We start from the raw sequence: 24,019 nt of genomic DNA, 5'->3' as shown, positions 1-24,019 counted from the left end.
CATGAGCAGGACAAGATGATGGGGGAAGGAGAGAATAAGGAGAAGTGGAGAGGAGAGGATGGATTGCTCTTTGGGGAGAGGCCCAGGTTCCAATTTTAAGAACTTTCTGACAAACATGTATTTATTAAGTGTTACTCAGACAATTTGATTGATTGATTACAAAACACTAATCAGATTGGTCACAAAGCAAACTCCCACAGAAGCATCATGGAAGAAATAAGAGCAGGACTCAAATTCATCTTGAAAAGAGAGGAAAGAGAAAACCAGGGAGGATAGGAGGAGGGAGGGCAGGAGGAGAGAAAGAGGGATGAAGGGCAGGAGGAGGACAGAGACAAAAATACCTGGAGAGAGTGATATCTGAGATGGGAGGAGGATGGTGGAGGCAGGTACACTCTCTCAGGCAGTAGAATATAGCAAGACATAGAAGTCTATGTCAGTGATTCCATTGTGGGTTCTGAGGCAATATTTAATAGGAAATCATATTAGGTTGTACATTGGGTTTGGTAATTTGGTCGGTCACAAGGAAAACTGGTAACACTTGATTATAGGATCCATTTTCAGTTTGAATTATATCTTGGCCCAAACAATTCAACAATTACTTTGTTCAATTACACTCCTTTCTTGAAGCACATTCATTTCCATTAATGAGCCATTAACTATTAACAAGTAGTAGGAGAAGATTAAAAGTTAAAATATGTTTATTGTCACGTTACCAAAACACCCCTAAGATGTATTTGGAACACAGTCTGCACATGGTAGCTACATTTACATATTAGTCATTTAGCAGACGCTCTTATCCAGAGTGACTTACAGTAAGTAGTGAGTGCCTACATTTTCATACACCTTCCTCCTACTGTTCCCCTGTGGGAATCGAACTCACAACCCTGCTCTACCAACCGGGCCACACGGGACCATGACGTATACGTTTTGACATCCCAGTGAGTACACCTCACCTCAGCCAGTGTAGAGGCATGAAGCGCCAGTAGGGCTGTTGCAGTGACCGTATTTACCACCACACCGGCAGTCAGCAGTCATCAAATTCCCTTTGACAGTTTAGTCACTGTAATTCGGCTTCTCCAAGTTCTGATGCTGCTGATGGTCATTAGTAGCCTACCAAACTTGCTAACTGCCTGGTACTCAGCACTCTATTGTCCCTCTAATCACTCTGACATCAATGAAAATGTAATCGAAAATGTAATCAAACACTTCATGAGAGCACATGAGTTCATGTTGCGCCACATTTATAGGTTATGCAATAGCGCGAGAAAACAGAGTGATGGCCTCTACTAAAAAAGGAGGTTACCATCAGCTTTCTATAGGCTAGGCCTCCTATATTTATTTCCTAATATTAAGCACATTGCTTATATTTACAACAGGAGTATAGTCTACTTGGCTGGCATGAAAATGGACCACAGGAAAAGTGTCCTCCATTCGCTATTTAAGTGCATAGATTACGTGTTTTTTCCCCGCTGCCAGTTTCGATACAGATGCATGATAATGGTCCATTCTAAATCAAAACGAATTTCAGACATTATTTAGTATATAGTATATGTAAAGACAAGATTAAATCAAGAATAGTCTGATGGGTGACAATATTAGCCTATCACTTGTGAATTATATATTATCACTTGTGAATGATGCCCAGCATAAGAAATAATGCCTTTTTTGTTTGACTTTTTCTAATCATAGTCGCACACCTCATGTAGCTTAGCCCATAAGCCTGTATGTTTTAATAAGGTTTGTATCACACCTCATGTAGCTTAGCCCATAAGCCTGTATGTTTTAATAAGGTTTGTATCACACCTCATGTAGCCTAGCCCATAAGCCTGTATGTTTTAATAAGGTTTGTATCACACCTCATGTAGCCTAGCCCATAAGCCTGTATGTTTTAATAAGGTTTGTATCACACCTCATGTAGCCTAGCCCATAAGCCTGTATGTTTTAATAAGGTTTGTATCACACCTCATGTAGCCTAGCCCATAAGCCTGTATGTTTTAATAAGGTTTGTATCACACCTCATGTAGCCTAGCCCATAAGCCTGTATGTTTTAATAAGGTTTGTATCACAACTAAAGTGGCCAAATAACGTCTTAAAATTAAGCACAATCTGCTTTACAAGGGGTGTCGAGCCTAACTGGCATACATAAGCAGCCCGTGAGTTACAAGTTTGGGGAAGATAATTTCACCATAAAAACGCACCTTTATAATAAAAACATTACATGCATAATTGCTTTTGCGGTCACTTTTGATAATGGTGTTTATAGTTTATGTGCGCATTGCTGCGCTTATAATGTGAAGAAATAGCCTAATAGTTTATCAACATTTTAAGCTAAAAGTTCTGATCTGTTGCGTCAGCCTCATTTCGTAAAACGTTTTTTTGATGCTAATAGTTGTATTAATTTGGGATCTATCTCATCCCACAACTGTCCCAGACTATATTTGGAATATTTATTTCTTGCACAGAATAGAATAGGTCGACTTTTGTACTATGGGGGATAGTGGATTGACATAGACTAGTGCTTTTGCTGTACGTTAGGCCTACTCATCTTGTTGGCTGACGATAAGTAAATATGGACACTTCCTATATCTTCAATATGCACCTCGGAATTGGAAAAGGACGCGCGCGGTTGCGTCCCCGATGTGTCTGTCTTCACTTGTAACCTGTGAGAAAGACCTGATCACGTGATGGAGAGCCATGTGAGTGAGAAGTGCTTCGGAGCGCACAGCACTCAGGGAGAAGGGCACAACAGCCACTTGCCACAAAAAGCATGAATTTGTTTTACGGTGCATTACGGCCACACAAAGGGGATGCCGCCGTGAAATTCGGGGCATTATCAAGTGCTTGTCAAATTGTGAATGAGAGACTGATGAAGTGTGTACAGCCTGCGCAAATAAAACAAGGCAGAGCTCATGCCTTTCAAGCAACTTTTTTCAAATCATCATTACAGTCTCATCATGCAGCCTTACAATGTATTAAACATCAAAACATATAGCCCAACGTTTGTAGAACAACTAAAGTTACATTAATAACTCTAAATTAAGCATATAGGAATACCTATTTCTTTGTTAACCGCTCAACACAGAATAGCCACATGTGAGCACACCCACAAATCGTTTGGAGAAAATATCCTTACTATTTTATACAGCTTTGTTCAATTGTATTCTTCATACTATAAAATAATGCCACAGAATTCTAAGCAAATCTTATCTGCTAAATGAACAAGTGTAGCCCACAGCCATACGGCATAGCCAAATCAGGACCTAACATAAGGACAACTCAGAATATGCTATTCTGTTCTTCTGAAATATAACATTTTCTTCATATCATGCTTCATTGATGAGTGCTGTTTGATCCCCCTGTTTCCTTCCTGCAATCTGAGAGGTGCTGCGCCTACTGACTCTTCCACCTCCACCCCTCCTTTCTCTACCTTTTTTTCAAGTTTCAATGTCACGTTCACAAATACAATGAAATGCCTTTCTCGCTAGCTCTAAACCCAACAATGCAGTAATCAATGTCGTGTAGTAATAAAAATGCCATAAGGTAGAACAAAGAAAATAAAAATAAGAAATAACAAGAACACGAGAAGTAAGTAAGCTATTTACAGGGTCAGTTCCAATACCATATTTACAATGTGCAGGGATACTGGAGTGATAGATGTCGATATGTATAGAGGTAATGAGACTAGGCATCAGAATATGATAGAGAAACAGAAGCGTATATGTATGTGAGTGTGTATGCATGTGTGTAGAGTCAGTATAAATGTGTGTCAGTTATGTGTGTGTGAGCAAATTAAGTGAGTGTGTGTGTGAGTTGGAATGTCAGTGTGTGTGAGTGTGTAGAGTCCTGTGAGTGTGCACAGAGTCAGCGCAAAATTTTTAATAAAATACAAGGGTCAACTCAGATAGTCCGTGTAGCCATTTTGTTAACTATTTAGCAGTCTTATGGCTTGGGGATAGAAGTTGTTCAAAAGCCTGTTGGTGTCAGACTTGATACACCGGTACCGCTTGCCATGTGGAAGCAGAGAGAACAGTTTATGGCCTGGGTGGCTGGAGTCTTTAATGATTTTCCAGGCCTTCCGTTCACACCGCCTGATATAGAGGTCCTGTATTGCAGGGAGCTCAGCCCGAGTGATTTACTGGGCTGTCTGCACCACCCTCTGTAGAGTCATGTGATTTAGGGTGGTGCTGTTGCCATACCAAGCATTGATGCAGCCAGTCAAGATGCTCTCAATGGTGCAGATGTAGAACTTTATCAGGATTTGATGGCCCAGGCCAAACATTTACAACCTGAGGGGGCAGAGGCGCTGTCGCACCTTCTTCACTCCTGTGTTCGTGTGTGTGGACCATTTGAAGTCTTTAGTGATTTGGACACCGAGGAACTTGAAGCTCTCGACCCGCTCCACTGCAGCCCCGTTGATGTGGATGGGGGCATGCTCGGTTTCCTAGTCTCCATGATCAGCTCCTTGGTCTTACTGAAGTTGAGGGAGAAGTTGTTGTCCCGGCACCATACTGCCAGGTCACTGACCTCCTCCCTGTAGGCTGCCTCATCATCGCCGGTGATCAAGCCTACCACTGTTGTGTTGGAGTCATGGGTAGCCACACAGTCGTGGGTGAACAGGGAGTACAGGAGGGGACTCAGCACACACCCCTGTGGGGCCCCCGTATTGAGGGTCAGCGTGGCGGAGGTGATGTTTCCTACCCTCACCACCTGGGGTTGGCCTGTGAGGAAGTCCAGGGTCCCATTACAGAGAGAGGTGTTCAGTCCCTGGGTCCTAAGCTTGGTGACGAGCTTGGAGGGGCCAATGGTATTGAACGAGCTGTAGTCAATTAACAGCATTCTCACATAGGTATTCCTATTATCTATGTGGGTGAGGGCTGTGTGGAGAGCAATTGAGATTACATTGTCTATGGATCTGTTGGGGCAGTATGCAAATTAGAGTGGGTCTAGGGTGTCTGGGATGATGGAGTCGATGTGTGCCATAACCAGCTTTTCAAAGCATTTCATGATTATTGATGTGAGTGCTTCAGGGCGGTAGTCATTGTGGTATAAAGTCTTAAAGGTGCTGCATGGTCATTCCGACATCTGCATTGGCCGTGCATCATTTATGGGGATACGGCTCTGTAGAAGTCAGGGCATTCATACTGCTTGTGCTTTGCGGAGCAGAGCTGTTGTGAAGGAAGTTGTCAAGGAAATGAGTTTGTGTTTATACAAGACCTCCCGCCCCCACCTACCGTCAATCAATAATGTCAATGCGGATCTATACGAAGCCTGTGCGGTACGGAGCTCAGCTTTCGCCTCTGCATGCATTCAGAGGCTCCGCAATTGCGTCACACCATCCGTACAGCGCCTCCGAGCACATTTTCAGATCAAGCATAAAATGTCTCAGAGTTCTTGGGAACAGGAATGATGGTGGTCTGCTTGAGACAAGTGGGGATTACAGAATGGGACAAGGAGAGGTTGAAAATGACCGTGAATATGCCTGCCAGCTGTTCTGCGCATGCTCTGAAAATGCGCCCTGGAATACTGTCTGGATACATGGCCTTGCAAGTGTTGATCTGATTAAAGACCTTTCTCAACACGGCCTCGAAGAGTCCGATCACCAATTCCTCTGGGTCGGTGGGGGCCCTCACGCACGGCACGGTGTTGTTATTTTCGAAGCGTGAATAAAATACATTGAGTTCGTCTGGTAGAGAGGCATCGTTGGGCAGATCACGGCTGGGTCTTCCTTTGTAATTCGTAATGGACTGTAGCCCCTGCCACATGCGGTGGGCGTCGGAGCCTGTGTAATAAGATTCCACCTTGTCCCTATATTATCCTTTTGCTCCTTAGGATCTGTGCCGACACAATATTGGGGAAGTGCACAAGCCTGTGTGTGTATGTGTGCTCAGACCAAAGAGAACACTGCTTTCAAACCCTATCACATAATTTAGGCTGCACGGGCCTTAACAGATACAGGGCCCACTGAGTCCGACCTGAACTTCTCTCTCTCTCACACACACACACACACACACACACACACACACACACACACACACACACACACACACACACACACACACACACACACACACACACACACACACACACACACACACACACACACAGTCTGTCCGGGCCTTCATACAGAGACGCACACATCTCCTGTGACAGTGTCAGAACAACTCTGCTTAAACAGTCACATACAATAGAGAAAAAAGCAGAGGGAGATGTGTGTGTAAGGTAGGGGAGAGAGAGAATTCTGATTTAAAAGCTCATTTGTTTGGGGGAGAGCCCACCCCAGAGGGCTGCATTATAAACCGTAGCTTAACATGTTAATCTGAGACTCTTTTCTTTGAGCTTAATGAACACATTCATCCTCGGGTATGTGTGTACTTGGTGTGGGTGTGTGTGTGTGTGTGTGTGTCATTAGAGTCAAGTTCCTCTGAGATACATGCATACATGAACGCACATTAAACACAGATTACACATACACTACCGGTCAAAAGTTTTAGAACACCTACTCATTCAAGGCTTTTTCTTTATTTTGACTATTTTCTACATTGTAGAATAATAGTGAAGACATCAACATTATAAAACAACACATAAGGAATCATGTAGTAACCAAAAAAGTGTTCAACAAATCAAAATATATTTTATAGCTGGGATTCTTCAAATAGCCACCCTTTGCCTTGATGACAGGGTGTCAGGGTAGTGTAAAAAAAGGTGTCAGGGTGGGGTAAGACAGTGTGTCATGGTGGGGTATAAAAAGGTGTCAAGGTGGGGTAAGACAGGGTGTCAGGGTGGGGTATAAAAAGGTGTCAGGGTGGGGTAAGAAAGGGTGTCAGGGTGGGGTAAAAAAAGGTGTCAGGGTGGGGTAAGAAAGGGTGTCAGGGTGGGGTAAAAAAGGGTGTCAGGGTGGGGTAAAAAAGGGTGTCAGGGTGGGGTAAGACAGGGATCTAATGATGCCATGACTGATAAATCAGTCTCCTCTCAGAGAGAGGATAGCACCACAATCAGAACATTATTATTCCCAACCAAAAACACACACATCAACATACACACAAGATTTACAGACTACAGTATGTGCGTGTGTGTGTGTGTGTGTGTGTGTGTGTGTGTGTGTGTGTGTGTGTGTGTGTGTGTGTGTGTGTGTGTGTGTGTGTGTGTGTGTGTGTGTGTGTGTGTGTGTGTGTGTGTGTGTGTGGTCTCTCCCATCCACTCTTTCAGTGAGGAGTTAACTGTCTGCTTTAGTGAGCTTGAGCCTCAGCCATAATGCCTCTCTCTGCCCCAGGCTTCTGACTGGATAACTAATATGTCTGTTATAATTGAAATAAAACATTAAGCTGAACCTACCAGGATTTGACAACAGTTCGACAGTGCGTTCCCACACACACACACAAACTGAAGCAGGCAGCCACAGGCCATGTACACTAGCAGGCAGCCATGTTCGGTGGTGTAAAGTAAAAATACTTTAAAGTACTACTTAAGTAGTTTTTGGGGGTATCTGTACTTTACTTTACTATTTATATTTTTGACAACTTTTCAATGATACCTAAATAAAATAAATGTACTTTTTACTCCATACATTTTCCCTGGCAAACAAACGTACTCGTTACATTTTAAAAGCTTAGCAGTACAGGAAAATGGTCCAATTCACACACTTATCAAGAGAACATCCAAATCAAATCCAATTTCATTGGACTCATACACGTGTTTAGCAGATGTTATTGAAGGTGTAGCGAAATGTTTGTGTTTCTAGCTCCAACAGTGCAGTAATATCTAAAAGTAATATTTAACAATTTCACAACACTACACACAAATCTAAAGTAAAGGAATGGAATTAAGAATATATAAATATTTGGATGAGCAATGTCAGAGCGGCATAGACCAAGATACATTAGAATAGAATAGAATACAGTATATACACATGAGACGAGTAATGGAAAAGATGTAAACATTATTAAAGTGACTAGTGTTCCATTATTAAAGTGGCCGGTCTATATTTCAACTGACTCCCCCGTTGCGACGTCCCTGAATCCCCATCTGCTAGCCGCAGCCCGCTAGCTGTCTAGAGCACACCAGACTGTTAGCTGAAGAAGTCCATCAGACAATTTTTTAGGGCTACTATACCTATTTTGCCAATTGGCCTGTACCCTTCTACTACATGGAGCCCTGCTGATCCAACATGACTGATCTGCCGACGTAACCACATGAACGGGTGACAACTGACTTCTTCCGTCGCGACGTCCCTCTAAGGCCCTTCTGCTAGCAGAGGCCCGCTAGCTGTCTGAATCGCTGTGTCTCCAGCTCGCCCAGCTACTCACTGGACCCAATGATCACTCGGCTACGCATGCCTCTCCCTAATGTCAATATGCCTTGTCCATTGCTGTTTTGGTTAGTAATTATTGCATTATTTCATTGTAGAGCCACTAGCCCTGCTCAATACGCCTTAGCTAACCCTTTAGTTCCACCTCCCACACATGCGGTGACCTCACCTGGTTTAAATGATGTTTCCAGAGACAATATTTCTCTCATCGTCACTCAATGCATAGGTTTACCTCCACTGTATTCACATCCTACTAACTATCCTACCGATCCTTGACTTTGGCGATGTCATTTACAAAATAGCCTCCAACACTCTACTCAGCAAATTGGATGCAGTCTATCACAGTGCCATCCGTTTTGTTACCAAAGCCCCATATACCACCCACCACTGCGACCTGTATGCTCTCGTTGGCTGGCCCTCGCTTCATACTCATCGCCAAACCCACTGGCTCCAGGTCATCTTTAAGTCTTTGCTAGGTAAAGCCCCACCTTATCTCAATTTAAGCTTCTACATTTAAAAATCCACCTTTCCAGAAACAAGTCTCTCACTGTTGCCACTTGCAAAAGACCACCTTCTGCCCCCAGCTGTGCCCTGGACACCATATGTGAATTGATTGCCCCCCGTCTATCTTCAGAGCTCGTGCTGCTAGGTGACCTTAACTGGGACATGCTTAACACCCCGGCCATCCTACAATCTAAGCTTGATGCCCTCAATCTCACACAAATGATCAATGAACCTACCAGGTACAACCCCAAATCCGTAAACACGGGCACCCTCATAGATATCATCCTAACCAACCTGCCCTCCAAATACACCTCTGCTGTCTTCAACGAGGATCTCAGCGATCACTGCCTCATTGCCTGCGTCCGTAATGGGTCTGCGGTCAAACGACCACCCCTCATCACTGTCAAATGCTCCGTAAAACACTTCAGCGAGCAGGCCTTTCTAATCGACCTGGCCCGGGTATCCTGGAAGGATATTGACCTCATTCCGACAGTAGAGGATGCCTGGTTATTCTTTAAAAGTGCTTTCCTCACCATCTTAAATAAGCATGCCCCATTCAGAAAATGTAGAACCAGGAAGAGATATAGCCCTTGGTTCACTCCAAACCTGACTGCCCTTGACCAGCACAAAAACATCCTGTGGCGTACTACATTAGCATCAAATAGCCCCAGCGATATGCAACTTTTCAGGGAAGTTAGGAACCGATAAACACAGGCAGTTAGGAAAGCAAAGGCTAGCTTTTTCAAACAGAAATTTGCATCCTGTAGCACAAACTCCAAAAAGTTCTGGGACACTGTAAAGTCCATGGAGAATAAGAGCACCTCCTCCCAGCTGCCCACTGCACTGAGGCTAGGAAACACTGTCACCACTGATAAATACATGATAATTGAGAATTTCAATAAGCATTTTTCTACGGCTGCCATTGCTTTCCACCTGGCTATCCTACCCCGGTCAACAGCCCTGCACCCCCCACAGGTGCAGACCCCCCTGTAGCAGTTGGTGCAGACCCCAACTGCTACCGACCCCATTTCTCTTTCACCCAAATCTAGATAGCTGATGTTCTGAAAGAGCAGCAAAATCTGGACCCCTACAAATCAGCCGGGCTAGACAATCTGGACCCTCTCTTTCTAAAATTATCCGCCGAAATTGTTGCAACCCCTATTACTAGCCTGTTCAAACTCTCTTTCGTATCGTCTGAGATCCCCAAAGATTGGAAAGCTGCCGCGGTCATCCCCCTCTTCAAAGGGGGAGACACTCTAGACCCAAACTGCTACAGACCTATATCTATCCTACCCTGCCTTTCTAAGGTCTTCGAAAGCCAAGTTAACAAACAGATCACCAACCATTTCGAATCCCACCGTACCTTCTCCTCTATGCAATCTGGTTTCCGAGCTGGTCATGGGTGCACCTCAGCCACGCTCAAGGTCCTAAACGATATCATAACCGCCATCGATAAGAGACAATACTGTACAGCTGTATTCATCAACCTGGCCAAGGCTTTCGACTCTGTCAATCACCACATTCTTATCGGCAGACTCAACAGCCTTGGTTTCTCAAATGACTGCCTCGCCTGGTTCACCAACTACTTCTCTGACAGAGTTCAGTGTGTCAAATCGGAGGGCCTGTTGTCCGGACCTCTGGCAGTCTCTATGGGGGTGCCACAGGGTTCAATTCTCTTGCCGACTCTCTTCTCTGTATACATCAATGACGTCGCTCTTGCTGCTGGTGATTGTCTGATCCACCTCTACGCAGACGACACCATTCTGTATACTTCTGGCCCTTCTTTGGACACTGTGTTAACTAAACTCCAGATGAGCTTGAATGCCACACAACACTCCCTCCGTGGCCTCCAACTGCTCTTAAATGCAAGTAAAACTAAATGCATGCTCTTCAATCGATCGCTGCCTGCACCTGCCTGCCCGTCCAGCATCACTACTCTGTACGGTTCTGACTTAGAATATGTGGACAACTACAAATACCTTGGTGTCTGGTTAGACTGTAAACTCTCCTTCCAGACTCACATTAAGCATCTCCAATCCAAAATTAAATCTAGAATCGGCTTCCTATTTCGCAACAAAGCCTCCTTCACTCATGCTGCCAAACATACCATCGTAAAACTAACTATCCTACCGATCCTTGACTTTGGCGATGTCATTTACAAAATAGCCTCCAACACTCTACTCAGCAAATTGGATGCAGTCTATCACAGTGCCATCTGTTTTGTCACCAAAGCCCCATATACCACCCACCACTGCGACCTGTATGCTCTCGTTGGCTGGCCCTCGCTTCATACTCATCGCCAAACCCATTGGCTGCAGGATATCTTTAAGTCTTTGCTAGGTAAAGCCCCACCTTATCTCAGCTCACTGTTCACCATAGCAGCACCCACCCGTAGCACGCGCTCCAGCAGGTATATCTCACTGGTCACCCCCAAAGCCAATTCCTCCTTTGGCCGCCTTTCCTTCCAGTTCTCTGCTGCCAATGACTGGAACGAATTTCAAAAATCACTGAAGCTGGAGACTCATATCTCCCTCACTAGCTTTAAGCACCAGCTGTCAGAGCAGCTCACAGATCACTGCACCTGTACATAGCCCATCTGTAAATAGCCCATCCAACTACCTCATCCCCCATACTATTATTTATTTTATTTATTTTGCTCCTTGCACCCCAGTATCTCTACTTGCACACTCATCTTCTGCACATCTATCACTCCAGTATTTTATTGCTATATTGTAATTATCTCGCCACTATGGCCTATTTATTGCCTTACCTCCCTTATCCTAACTCATTTGCACACACTGTATATAGACCTTATCTATTGTATTATTGACTGCATGTTTGTTTATTCCATGTGTAACTCTGTGTTGTTGTTTGTGTCGCACTGCTTTGCTTTATCTTGGCCAGGTCGAAGTTGTAAATGAGAACTTGTTCTCAACTAACCTACCTGGTTAAATAAAGATTAAAAAAATGTATATAGGGCAGAAGCCTCTAAGGTGCTACTGATGGCTAATTAACAGTCTGATGGCCTTGAGATAGAAGCTGTTTTTCAGTCTCTCGGTCCCAGCTTTGATGTACCTGTACTGACCTCGCCTTCTGGATGACAGTTGGGTGAACAGGCAGTGGCTCGGGAAGTTGTTGTCCTTGATGATGTTTTTGGCCTTCCTGTTACATCGGGTGATGTAGGTGTCCTGGAGGACAGGGAGTTTGCCCCCAGTGATGCACAGACCGCACCACCCCCTGGAGAGCCCTGCGGTTGTGGGCAGTGCAGTTGCCGTACCAGGCGGTGATACAGTCTGACAGGATGCTCTCAATTGTGCATCTGTAAAAGTTTGTGAGGGTTTTAGGTGCCAAGCCAAATTTCCTCAGCCTCCTGAGGTTGAAGAGGTGCTGTTGCGCCTTCTTCACCACACTGTCTGTGTGGGTGGACCATTTCTGTTTGTCAGTGATGTGTACGCCGAGGAACTTGAAGCTTTCCACCTTCTTCACTGCGGTCCCATCGATGTGGATCGGTGGGTGCTCCCTCTGCTGTTTCCTGAATTCCACGATCAGCTCCTTTGTTTTAGTTACTTTGAGTGAGAGGTTATTTTCCTGGCAACATAGTCCCAGGGCCCTCACCTCCTCCCTGTAGGCTGTCTCTTCATTGCTGGTCATCCCTACTGCCTCTGATCTGGCGGACTCCCTAACACAAATGCTTAATTTATAAATTATGGAGTGTGCCCATGGCTATCCATTTCCTGGTTGCTAAAATTCCAATAATTCACCTAATTTCAGTTTATGTGGCAAAACAAGCAAGTAGAGAATCATTTTACCATTTAAACTGCAGTGAAATATATTTTCTATAACCAAAAATAATGTATTTTCAGCTGTTTGAAGCTGGTGTAGAAAACTGAAAGTAAAAGACCCAAAAACAAAACTTAAAAATGGGAAGCATTGAAATAGCGCACATAGAACAGATCTACCAGTTCTTAGACTTGCTTTCAATGAGAATGACAGATCTTTAACTCACATTTCTATGTGAGTTTTGTCAGGTTGCCCAAAAAGGTGCATATTGCAGCTTTAATATAAGGAATTTGAAATGATTTACACTTTTACGTTCGATAGTTAACCCTTGTGTAGTCTTAACATTCTGTATACTCTCCTTGTCCTAATGGTAAAAAAATGACCCGCCTTCACTAAACCCCTATAATAAAGCAGCTTAATTGAATTTTAAACCCCAAATCTATTTTGCATGAAGAAACAACCTGTCATTCATCACAAACTTTGTGAATATCTGGGTTTTCCCTCTTCACAATGCAAAAAGACTGCATTTAAATCAGTGGACACCATTCGTTTTTATTACACCACACCTGTCATAATTGTTTTCTTTACTGAAGTAGAGGTTTATTATTATTATTATTGATAAAGGTCCTGCATAGGTGTAAACATTACTTTTTTAGCAAAAGATAGCACTTTTATAGCCTAAGAAAGTAGCAGAAATGTGCAGAAAAATAGTTTTGAAGGGAAACAATAACAGTCTTGAACTTTTTGGGCAACATAGTGATATATTCTCATATACTGTACAATGAGGAATTCAACTACAAAATACTAGTCTTCTCCTATTTTTTTTTAACCATTGTCCCCACTGACAAAGTGTATAGACAACAAGAATAAATAAGAATAAAATAAGATAATAGATACAAAACAAAAACGTGAAGAACATAAATCTATCAACTCTAATTAGCACATGCAGGGCAGTATGCAAGTGTGTGTACATGGACTTTGCAGATGTATTTCTCACATGTGTTTTACAGTCCTTCTTTGGGGGGCAGAATTGGCATCTCCTCCTCTTGCCTGCCACAGCTGCAGCCTCGGGTGGATCAGGACAAGATTCAGCCCCCTAAACAGTTTTCACTATTGGGTACTTATTCCACCACTGGCCATGTTGCCTTAACAAGAAGCTGCACTGGCACTGTCATCACCAAGGGCGCAGCACACACACACACAGAGCTCTCTCTCTCTCCCTCCATGTAGTGCATAGGGATAACATTGAGTTATTTCATTATAATGGGTGATGATGATCTTCCAATACTTGACTGCTGCTCCCAAAGTCATCTGTTGGGTTTGACCTGTTGAATATTTAGGCAAGAGATGCAATGGTTTAGAGGTCTCTCTCCCACCCACACACACACACACACACACACACAAGGGGTGGCGTGTCAAAAGGCTACCACTAGTGTACAGTTACTTATTGGGATATTATTTTAGACGAAATATTGTATGATATCGCTTTGACAATATCACAATATTATTTTTTGGTGGTACCTGTATTGTTCTCCAACTTCTTTTTAGGGTGTTTTCACATATAATCCTCTTTCAAAAGAGCTGAACTCAGTCCTCTTTAAAGTCAACTCTGGGGTAAAAAAAGGAACTCTGTACTCTTTGTATTCATACTGCCCTTGCCTTTGAATGAGGACTCAACTCTTTTGAAAGTTCACTTCAGCTATTTTGTGGTCTGAGTCCTCTTTGTATTCACATTGCTATGTTTAGAAAGGAACCAAGATCTTTTTCAAACATTCACTCAATGCACTCTGGGTTTTTACAAAGTGCAGGACAAGCCATACCATCAGAACATGTTATCAGACAGCTATACCTACTTACATTTTGGAAACAAATTGATTGCTTTTACTTAAAAGATAATACATTATAATTGCAATTAGAAGATACCAATAATATTTACATTTTAATAGTAACAGAATAAATTGAAGAATAACTGCAGATTAAATAATGCTGTAATTGAAAAGTGTACACCCACTGTAGGCTACTGCCCCTTTAAGAGCTATAATTGATATTGTAACCTATGTTGTTATTCTCACCAAATATGTTTTTGTCTTCTCACACTATTCAAACCCCACAATTTAATAAACAGCTTATGAAACTCTCTTAGGCTATAGAGCACATATTGCAAACAAATAATCTGAACTAAAAACATATTTTGGAATTTCTGTGCAACCTTGACAATCGCTAATAAATATCCAAAAACAGCACACGTTTTTTTTTCTCGCAAATCTGCACATAATCTTCTCTCCTTTCTGGCAACAATGTGAGGGTTTATGGTATAGGAAATAGTGTTGCAGTAGTCTAGTATGGAACCAGATACCTGCCAAAAGGTTGAACGTACATTTTGTTAGGATCGTAAGAAAATCCATACGTAAATTGTTAGGATTGTAAGAAAATCCATCCGTGAAACATGAAACGTAAAATTTAATCTGTGAACATACAAAAACCATGTTAAGATTACAGACTAAAATTTTAGGCTTGAACAAATCTTGTGTTGCAATTCTGAAGTACAATAATTCCTTTCAGACTTTTTCAGTTTCATCTCACCAACAAAAACACCAAACAGCCTGTGAGGAGTGCTACGTGAACAAACATAACACAGTAAAAAAAAAGGAAGTCAGGTAAACCGGAAAGAGGTATCCTGCACGTTTTCAAGTTAAGTCTCCATTCTCTATTACTCCTCAGTTGAGTTTAATTCACATTTAGGTAGCTAATGTAATGGATCTGTTTGCCAGCTCAAGTCTAGATAGCACTAGCTGTATTATGGCTACAACAGGGACGTTTCAGTCCTCTAGGTGTATCTTTACAGCATGGGCATATCTCTGGGTGACGTGGACGTCCCCATGTATCCACCTTATCAAAATATGACTAATTCAATATTGCACCATCCCATTCTCTGGGCTCTGTCTGCAATCATAACCAGTAGTATCTACCAGGAGTAATGAATCATAACCAGTAGCATCTACCAGGAATAATGAATCATAACCAGTAGCATCTACCAGGAATAATGAATCATAACCAGTAGCATCTACCCGGAATAATGAATCATAACCAGTAGCATCTACCAGGAATAATGAATCATAACCAGTAGCATCTACCAGGAATAATGAATCATAACCAGTAGCATCTACCAGGAGTAATGAATCATAACCAGTAGCATCTACCAGGAATAATGAATCATAACCAGTAGCATCTACCAGGAATAATGAATCATAACCAGTAGTATCTACCTGGAATAATGAATCATAACCAGTAGTATCTACAAGGAATAACAAATCATAACCAGTAGTATACACCAGGAATAACAAATCATAACCAGTAGTATACACCAGGAATAACAAATCATAACCAGTAGTATCTACCAGGAATAATGAATCATAACCAGTAGTATCTACCAGGAATAAGGAATCATAACCAGTAGTATCTACCAGGAATAAGGAATCATAACCAGTAGTATCTACCAGGAATAAGGAATCATAACCAGTAGTATCTACCAGGAATAAGGAATCATAACCAGTAGTATCTACCAGGAATAATGAATCATAACCAGTAGTATCTACCAGGAATAAGGAATCATAACCAGTAGTATCTACCAGGAATAAGGAATCATAACCAGTAGTATCTACCAGGAATAAGGAATCATAACCAGTAGTATCTACCAGGAATAAGGAATCATAACCAGTAGTATCTACCAGGAATAAGGAATCATAACCAGTAGTATCTACCAGGAATAAGGAATCATAACCAGTAGTATCTACCAGGAATAAGGAATCATAACCAGTAGTATCTACCAGGAATAAGGAATCATAACCAGTAGTATCTACCAGGAATAAGGAATCATAACCAGTAGTATCTACCAGGAATAAGGAATCATAACCAGTAGTATCTACCAGGAATAAGGAATCATAACCAGTAGTATCTACCAGGAATAAGGAATCATAACCAGTAGTATCTACCAGGAATAAGGAATCATAACCAGTAGTATCTACCAGGAATAAGGAATCATAACCAGTAGTATCTACCAGGAATAAGGAATCATAACCAGTAGTATCTACCAGGAATAAGGAATCATAACCAGTAGTATCTACCAGGAATAAGGAATCATAACCAGTAGTATCTACCAGGAATAATTAAACAGAATAAAAATAGATGTTTCGTGAATCTATGAATTATTTATGACCACTGGAGTCTTTGCCACTCAAAATATTATTTTAATCTTTTGAAATGTATTTCATCACTCAGTCTTGACACAGCATATTTTGTAGGAGCGGTTAATATGAATGTAAAATAATTTGACATGATTTATATGAATCGGATCATGAACATATGGACTTTGAAAAGAACAAGGGAGAGGTTAAGCGTAGGCTAAGTCTGGCATAAGCTTATTCCAACACTTTACAAAAACTCTGTTGCAGTGGTCTTAGGTAGTCTCCATGTAGGCTATTCTCTCCATCACAACACTGCTGCCCAGTTGAAGAGCTTGTGATCTCCTTCAGAAAACCACCCCTCAGTCTCAGATGATGCCCTTCTGGAGGCATGCAGTTATAGTCATTATACCCTAATGAAGGCCTCTTTGCCTACTAGCCAAATAAAGTGCAGAGCGTGCATAATGCATGCTACTCAACATTCCATCATATTTTAACATTTCATTCATTCTTCATTCAGGTCAGTCAGTCAGTATGTCATCTATTCAGTCATTTGTCTGAGTTGCAATATGAACTAAATCCACGAGAATAGAACAGTTATCTATTTTTTTATTGAAATCCATGTGTGTATCAAAATTCTCAAAATTCTCAAGTTCATTAGCCTATCACTTTAATAATTCAATGTTTAATATAGGCCTATTTCCCCCCCCCCCCAAAAAGAAAGCCTTCAACTTGTAGGCATTGCAATTTAGAGTATCATTTTGGGTACTGGTGTCTTGCGGAATCATTTCAGAACTCTTTTTGTGTTTTGTATCTGTATTTATTATAGGGCTCCCCTTAAAGATACCCTAGATCACAGGCCTCGAAATAAATGTTTAACAAAATAGTTGAAGAAGCATGCAGTGGCTGATAGGGAAAACAGATCTTGCAATAAGAATAGGCTGTAGATAGTCTTGACCACTTGGCTATTTCGCTCAGGACACGTTATAGCCAAGACTCAATCAATATTTAGTTTTTTCTCATATATTGATATGGATATAGCCTCTGTGTGATGGGGTTGTACAACACAAATGGCTATAACAAGCCTCCATACAGAGTGGAATTCACAAATGCAACAGTCAAAAGGCCAACAGTCCGTGCTCCCAAATACTGTAAAAGGGGTGATTCATTAGGTTACATGATCACCACAGTAGCCCCATGCGGTTTTTTGTTTTTATTGTGGCCATTAAATAACACACAACACCATGGCATATTTAGATGTCGTAATAGGCCTAGCCTATTCACATTTACTTTCTATTTTGCAGCTCAGGCAGTCATTCCAGACAAGGCTCTTATGTGTCTTTATCGTATCTTCTAACACAAGTCATTTGCTGAAGGCCCAAGCCAATACTTACGCCATCTACTGGTATAATGTTGTTATCGAATGCCGTTCCAAAACAAGCTCTTGACTTTTATTTTGGAAATTAAACCGGAAGCTGCAAAGCAATTCTAATGTCTGGGCTAGAGTTGCTTGATTGACTAGCTAACTTCGACTAGCTACGTTTCGGTTCATGTCCTTTGCAGATGCCACATTCGTGACAAAAGTTTGTACGTATAAAAAAGATGTGTAACCGAGTGAAGGGAGATGTAGGGTTTGTACGTTTACAGATCTATTCATGTGTAACGCATGGCTTTTCTTACGACGCTAACAATTTACGTATGGATTTTCTTATAGTCCAAACGATACGTACGTTCAACATTTTGGCAGGTATCTGGCTACATAGTCTAGTTTGTGGTGCGGGAATAATTACAAGCAGAGAATGCCAAAGCTGTCATCAAGGTAAGGGGTGGCTACTTTGAAGAATCTCAAATAGAAAATATATTTTGATTTGTTTAATACTTTTTTGGTTACTACATGATTTCATGTGTTATTTCATAGTTTTGATGTCTTCACGATTATTCTACAATGTAGAAAATAGTAAAAATAAAGAAAAACCCTTGAATGAGTAGGTGTGTCCAAACTTTCCACTGGTACTGTACATATTCATAATTTTTTTTTTAAGTGGTCATTTAGCAGACACTCTTAAACAGAGCAACTTACAGGAGCAATTAGGGTTAAATGCCTTACTCAAGGACAGACAGATTTTTCACCTAGTCTGCTCAGGAATTCGAACCAGCGACCTTTCGGTTACTGGACCAATGCTCTTAACTACTAGGCTACCTGCTGCCCGTTCCGGGATTTATCCGATGGCATCGAGGAGTTTATCACATCAGTCACCAGGCTTCATTAATAAGGGCATCGATGATGTTGTCCCCACAGTGAACATACATATTATATGCCAACCAGAAGCTTGGATTACAGGCAACAGGCCAGAGCTGCCGCTTTCAAGGAGTGGGACACTAATCTGGACGCTTATAAAAAAATCCCGCTACACCCTCTGACAAACCATCAAACAGGCAACATGTCAATACAGGACCAAGATCGAATCCTACTACACTGGATCTCATGCTCGTCAGATGTGGCAGGTCTTGCAAAATATCACGGAATACAAAGGGAAAACCAGCCGCGAGCTGTCCAGTAACGCCGGCACATAGCTGAAAAAAATAGGGGTGCTGCAGCACCCCCTGAAAAATCTGAACATCAAAAGATATATAAATTCTCACAAAAGTAATGCACTGGGCTTTACTATTCCTGTATTAGGGGACCAATATAGCCATCTGTAGAGCGGACAAATCCACCCTCCCTTCCTCTCTGTGAAAGAAATCGCACCAGCCCCAAACATCTTCCCGCGGCTATGCGCAAGCCTACCAGACGAGCTAAATACCTTCCATGCTCGCTTCGAGGCTAGCAACACTGAACCATGCATGAGAGAACCAGCTGTTCTGGATGATTGAGTGATTACCCTCTCTGTAGCCGATGTAAGTATGACCTTTAAACAGATTAACATTCACAAGGCCACTGGGCCAGACGGATTACCTGGCAAGTGTCTTCACTGACATTTTCAACCTCTCCCTGACCCAGTCTGTAATACCTACATGTTTAAAGCAGGCCACCATAGTCCCTGTGCCCAAGAAAGCCAAGGTAGCCTGTCTAAATTACTATTGCCCCATAGCACCCACATCTGTGGCCATGAAATGCTTTGAAAGGCTGGTCATGGCTCTCATCAACACCATCATCCCAGACACAGTGGACCCACTCCAATTTGTATACCGCCTCAGATCTACAGATGATGCAATCTCTATTGCACTCCACACTGCCCTTTCTCACCTGGACAAAAGGAATACCTATGTGAGAATGCTATTCATTGACTACAGCTCCGCGTTCAACACCATAGTGCCCTCCAAGCTCATCACTAAGCTAAGGACCCTTGGATTAAAAACCTCCCTACGCAAATAGATCCTGGACTTCCTGATGGGCCGCCCTCAGGTGGTGAGGGTAGGCAACAACACATCCACAACACTGACCGTCAACACGGGGGCCACTCAGGGGTGCATGCTTAGTCCCCTCCTGTACTCCCTGTTAACCCACGTCTGCATGTATAACTCCAACACCATCATTAAGTTTGCTGACAACACGACAGGGTAGGCCTGATCACCGACGACGATGAGACAGCTTATAGGGAGAAGGTCAGAAGGTCAGGACAACAGCCTCTCCCTCAATGTCAGCAAGACAAAGAAGCTGATCGTGGACTACATGAAACAGAGGGCCGAGCACGCCCCCATCCACATCGACGAGGCTGTAGTGACGGATCATTTGATTTCCAGTTTTTGAGTAGAGGTTTTTACAAAATCATTGGTGAGAAAAGTATGGTCCACCCCATTGGGCATATGAGGGTTTGGGCTATGTCCCAATTCTACATCTTTCTACTGTTGTGCCATTGCACACTTCCCATCACAGATTTCATGCAGACTGACGTTTGATGTCATGAATCTTGCCCTGGAGGCAGAACTGAGCGATTTCCATTGGATGGGCTAGCAGCAAAGTCAAAATTGGCTATATCCCAAAAATGTATCAAAACAAAAATGTGCTTTTTGTTCTTAATTTGAGGTTAGGGTTAGGTATCAGGGTTAGCAGTGTGGTTAAGGTTAGGGTTAAGATCAGGGAAAGGTTTAAAATCTGATATTAATTTTTTTCATGATCCAGGCTGCATCACATCTGGCCGTGATTGGGAGTCCCATAGGATGCACAATTGGCCCAGCGTCGCCTGGGTTTGGCCGTCATTGTAAATAACAATTCTTTCTTAACTGACTTGCCTAGTTAAATAAAGGTTAAACTTTTTTTTAAAAAAATTTTATGTGGCTGTGCCAGCTAGTGAACACTGGACCTGCCTCCAGGACAAGATTCATTACAATAAATACCAACCTGTGGATTCCATGGTGGAACTCCCTCCAGCCAATGCTTTCTTACACCAGTCCAATGCTTTCTTACACCAATCCAATGCTTTTAAACCAATGACAGGGAGTTGGCAAATGCACACTTTGGCAGAAGGGTGGAGAATCAGGATGCAGCCACAGTCTCCTTTCCTTGTCTCCTGTCCTTCATTGCCATTGATAGGTCATTATAGAGATTGAGGCGAAGAGCAAGGGGGCTTGAACCAGTGAATTAACTATAGACCATGACCATCATCTCCTCTAGCACAACAGCAGTAGTCTGGGGAGGACACCCCCAAAGATCCACACCTCTTGGCAGAAGCTCTGCTGGGTTACAGTAATTGGATACGTGTGCGTGTGCTGTTCTCTCTCACCTGAGGTAGAGCCGCGTAGATCTGACGCTGGAGCACATCCCTTTCATGCAGCGCACCCTGCAGCTTGGTCTGTGATTGGATGAGTGTCTCCTGGGTCTCGCGCAGGGACTCCAGCAGCTTGTCTCTCTCGTCCAGCATGTTGACCATCAGTTGCTCGAAGTTGGCTTCCGGGTCCGAGCCGTTCTGAGCCCCTCCACCCCGGGGAGGACCCCCCGAGTCCCCCTCGGTGATCGTCGGCATCACCTCGCACATCATGTTCGCTGCTTGGTGCTTACAGTCCTATAGGCGTGTATCGTTGTAATGATATGGGCGATATCCTTGGCTCTCTGTAGGCTACTCGCTGCCGCTGGCTAATAAACACAATGATTGATTGATGTGAATAGATTATTTATCGTTGATGATCGCGATTATTGGAAAATGGCATGGGATGTGCAGCGCGCACCGGGGGGTAGATATCCTAATGATCTTAATGAAAAACTTTCTTCCAGAATCATGAAATTGAAATCAGGCGATTGTTGACCTTTTTTTCCATGTCTGCCGGCGATGGTTCATCTGGCACATCCGCCCAACCCCGCGCGCCACTCATGTAATTCCAGTGCGTGTGATTTGATTGACAGATCAGAGACACTGTGATGCCGCCGCTGACACTGTCGATGACATGTTCCAATCAACTGATCTAGGTTCCGAGGTTTATTAGGCGCTCTTTCGGTTCAACAGCCACCAGTTGCCGATAACCTTTCACAGAGAAACGGCGATAGCCAGCTAGGCATGTCTGCGGCAGCCGCCTTCTCAACCCCCCGCTGCCATCTCCACACCGCCACAGAGCAGACACACACACCACTCCTCCCTCTCCCTCACACACGGGCTCCCGCAGCTGTCACCACTACCGCTACGGAAACCGTGCAACTCGCCGCTTTCTACAAAACAATTTACGCATAATTTACATCGATGTCACCGCATGTGACCACAGCTATCCACATGGTCGCACGTCGTTTATTTCCCCCCTTTTGACCAGCGGACAAATTCAGTATTGTGTTTAGACAACGGAAAATCTTCGAACGCTCTCTCCATAAAAAAATAAAACATTTGCTCAAACGGCAGAAGAACTCCTCACATCAGCACCACCTTGCGCGTCGACGCGCTATTATGCCACGCCGTACATGCGCGCTCTGGCGACTGAGACCAAAATTGTGTCATGCGCAGCGCTGCCTGATGGGACCCGTTATGAATTATGGAACTGGAATTAAATGGAAATTAAAATACCGCAGTGGGATATAAACTGGATGTTATTCATAAACAAATGCATTAGGGTGCCTAGCCTATAGCCCATTGGACATAGGCTACCAAAACAATAGCCTACCCATAACCCTTCCAAACATTGGCTTCTGTTTGTCTTATCTTAGTGCGTTGTTCAGTAACACCACCACGCCTGGAGGCTTGTGTTATATCTATAAATGCTGCATTTACGATTCATGAATGTATTTCTCATCTGATGCATTTTCTGATGCATTTTCGCCTGTATGGTAGAGCTCAAATCCAGGATATTCAAAGGTTCTAGTAGGACTATGGCTGCATTTGCAATTTCCAATGCCTGTAGTGGGCTAGGCTACTGCACTGTAAAGCCAATAAATTCATGTTTTGATTCATGTTAGGACCAAATCATAAAATGTAGGACGTCAGTAAGCTAAAATGGTTTCATAGTAGCCTAGCTTGTCTCTCTTATGCTACTTCATAAGATTTAAGATGACGAAATATTTTGGGAATTTAACTCAACCTTCATCAGAGATACTATTGAGGAGATGGAAAATTCCATTGGAATTGTATTAACGCCCGTTGTGTACGTTGCCCACGCGTCGTCAATTTGCTGCGCGGTGCATTCTGGGAGATTCTGGGACAAGGGGCGCAAGCTCAAAAACACAATATGAACATACATTTCGTAAACAATAAGTACAACATTATCAAATATTTTCCGAGATAGTTCACTTGTTATCTGTAATATAGTATAGCTTGAAATCGTGACATTACGTACTTTCGAGGAATAGGCAGGGTTTTCAACATTTGGTGCGTTCAAGACAACTGGAACCTTGGAAAAATACGTGGTCAAATCATAACGTTAGTAATCTTCAAGTCTAGAAAGAGGTCCGAATTCCCGAGGCTGAATTGTTATTTGGATGACCGTTCAAAACTATTTTTCCCAGTCAGAGCTAGTTTTTTTCCAAGTTCACAGTTGTTTGAACGCACTTAGGTCAGAGATTTCCGAGTTCCCAGTTGTTGTGAACGCGGCATTATACCCTGATTTTGATAAGGGATTGCGTGACGATTACATGATTGTTCGACAGTCTGCTGGTGAGGCGTTATAGTTCCTCCATTAATTCCCAATGGGATTCCTATCTCCTCCTTTCTTTAACATATCTGTCTTCATTCAGGGGAACCGACAAATCTGATTGGCTGAATGACCACTCTTGTCCAATCAAATTTGATAAGGATGAGCTTGTCGTTGACAACTGAAACGAAGGAAGTCTCGC

At 42.8% G+C, this 24,019-nt stretch overlaps 1 protein-coding gene across 4 annotated transcripts in view; it reads right to left on the bottom strand.

Moving 5' to 3' along the window:
* ppfia4 (PTPRF interacting protein alpha 4) overlaps positions 1 to 22,946 on the bottom strand; it is a 103,322-nt gene extending 80,376 nt beyond the window's left edge. For 3 of the 4 annotated variants that reach the window (XM_082967449.1, XM_082967452.1, XM_082967453.1), the window contains exon 1: positions 21,495 to 22,946. In XM_082967449.1, coding sequence (XP_082823575.1) covers positions 21,495 to 21,749 — 255 coding nt within the window. In that variant the 5' untranslated portion in view covers positions 21,750 to 22,946. The remainder of the gene's footprint in view (positions 1 to 21,494) is intronic. The other variant, XM_082967450.1, reaches the window with a different exon arrangement.
* Between the last annotated feature and the right edge of the window lie 1,073 nt (positions 22,947 to 24,019).

The sequence above is a fragment of the Salmo salar genome, chromosome 22 (assembly GCF_965601325.2).
Source record: "Salmo salar chromosome 22, fSalSal1, whole genome shotgun sequence".
Lineage (NCBI taxonomy): Eukaryota > Metazoa > Chordata > Actinopteri > Salmoniformes > Salmonidae > Salmo > Salmo salar.
The sequence above is the reverse complement of the archived record's forward strand: the minus strand, read 5'-3'. Positions and strand labels throughout refer to the sequence as shown.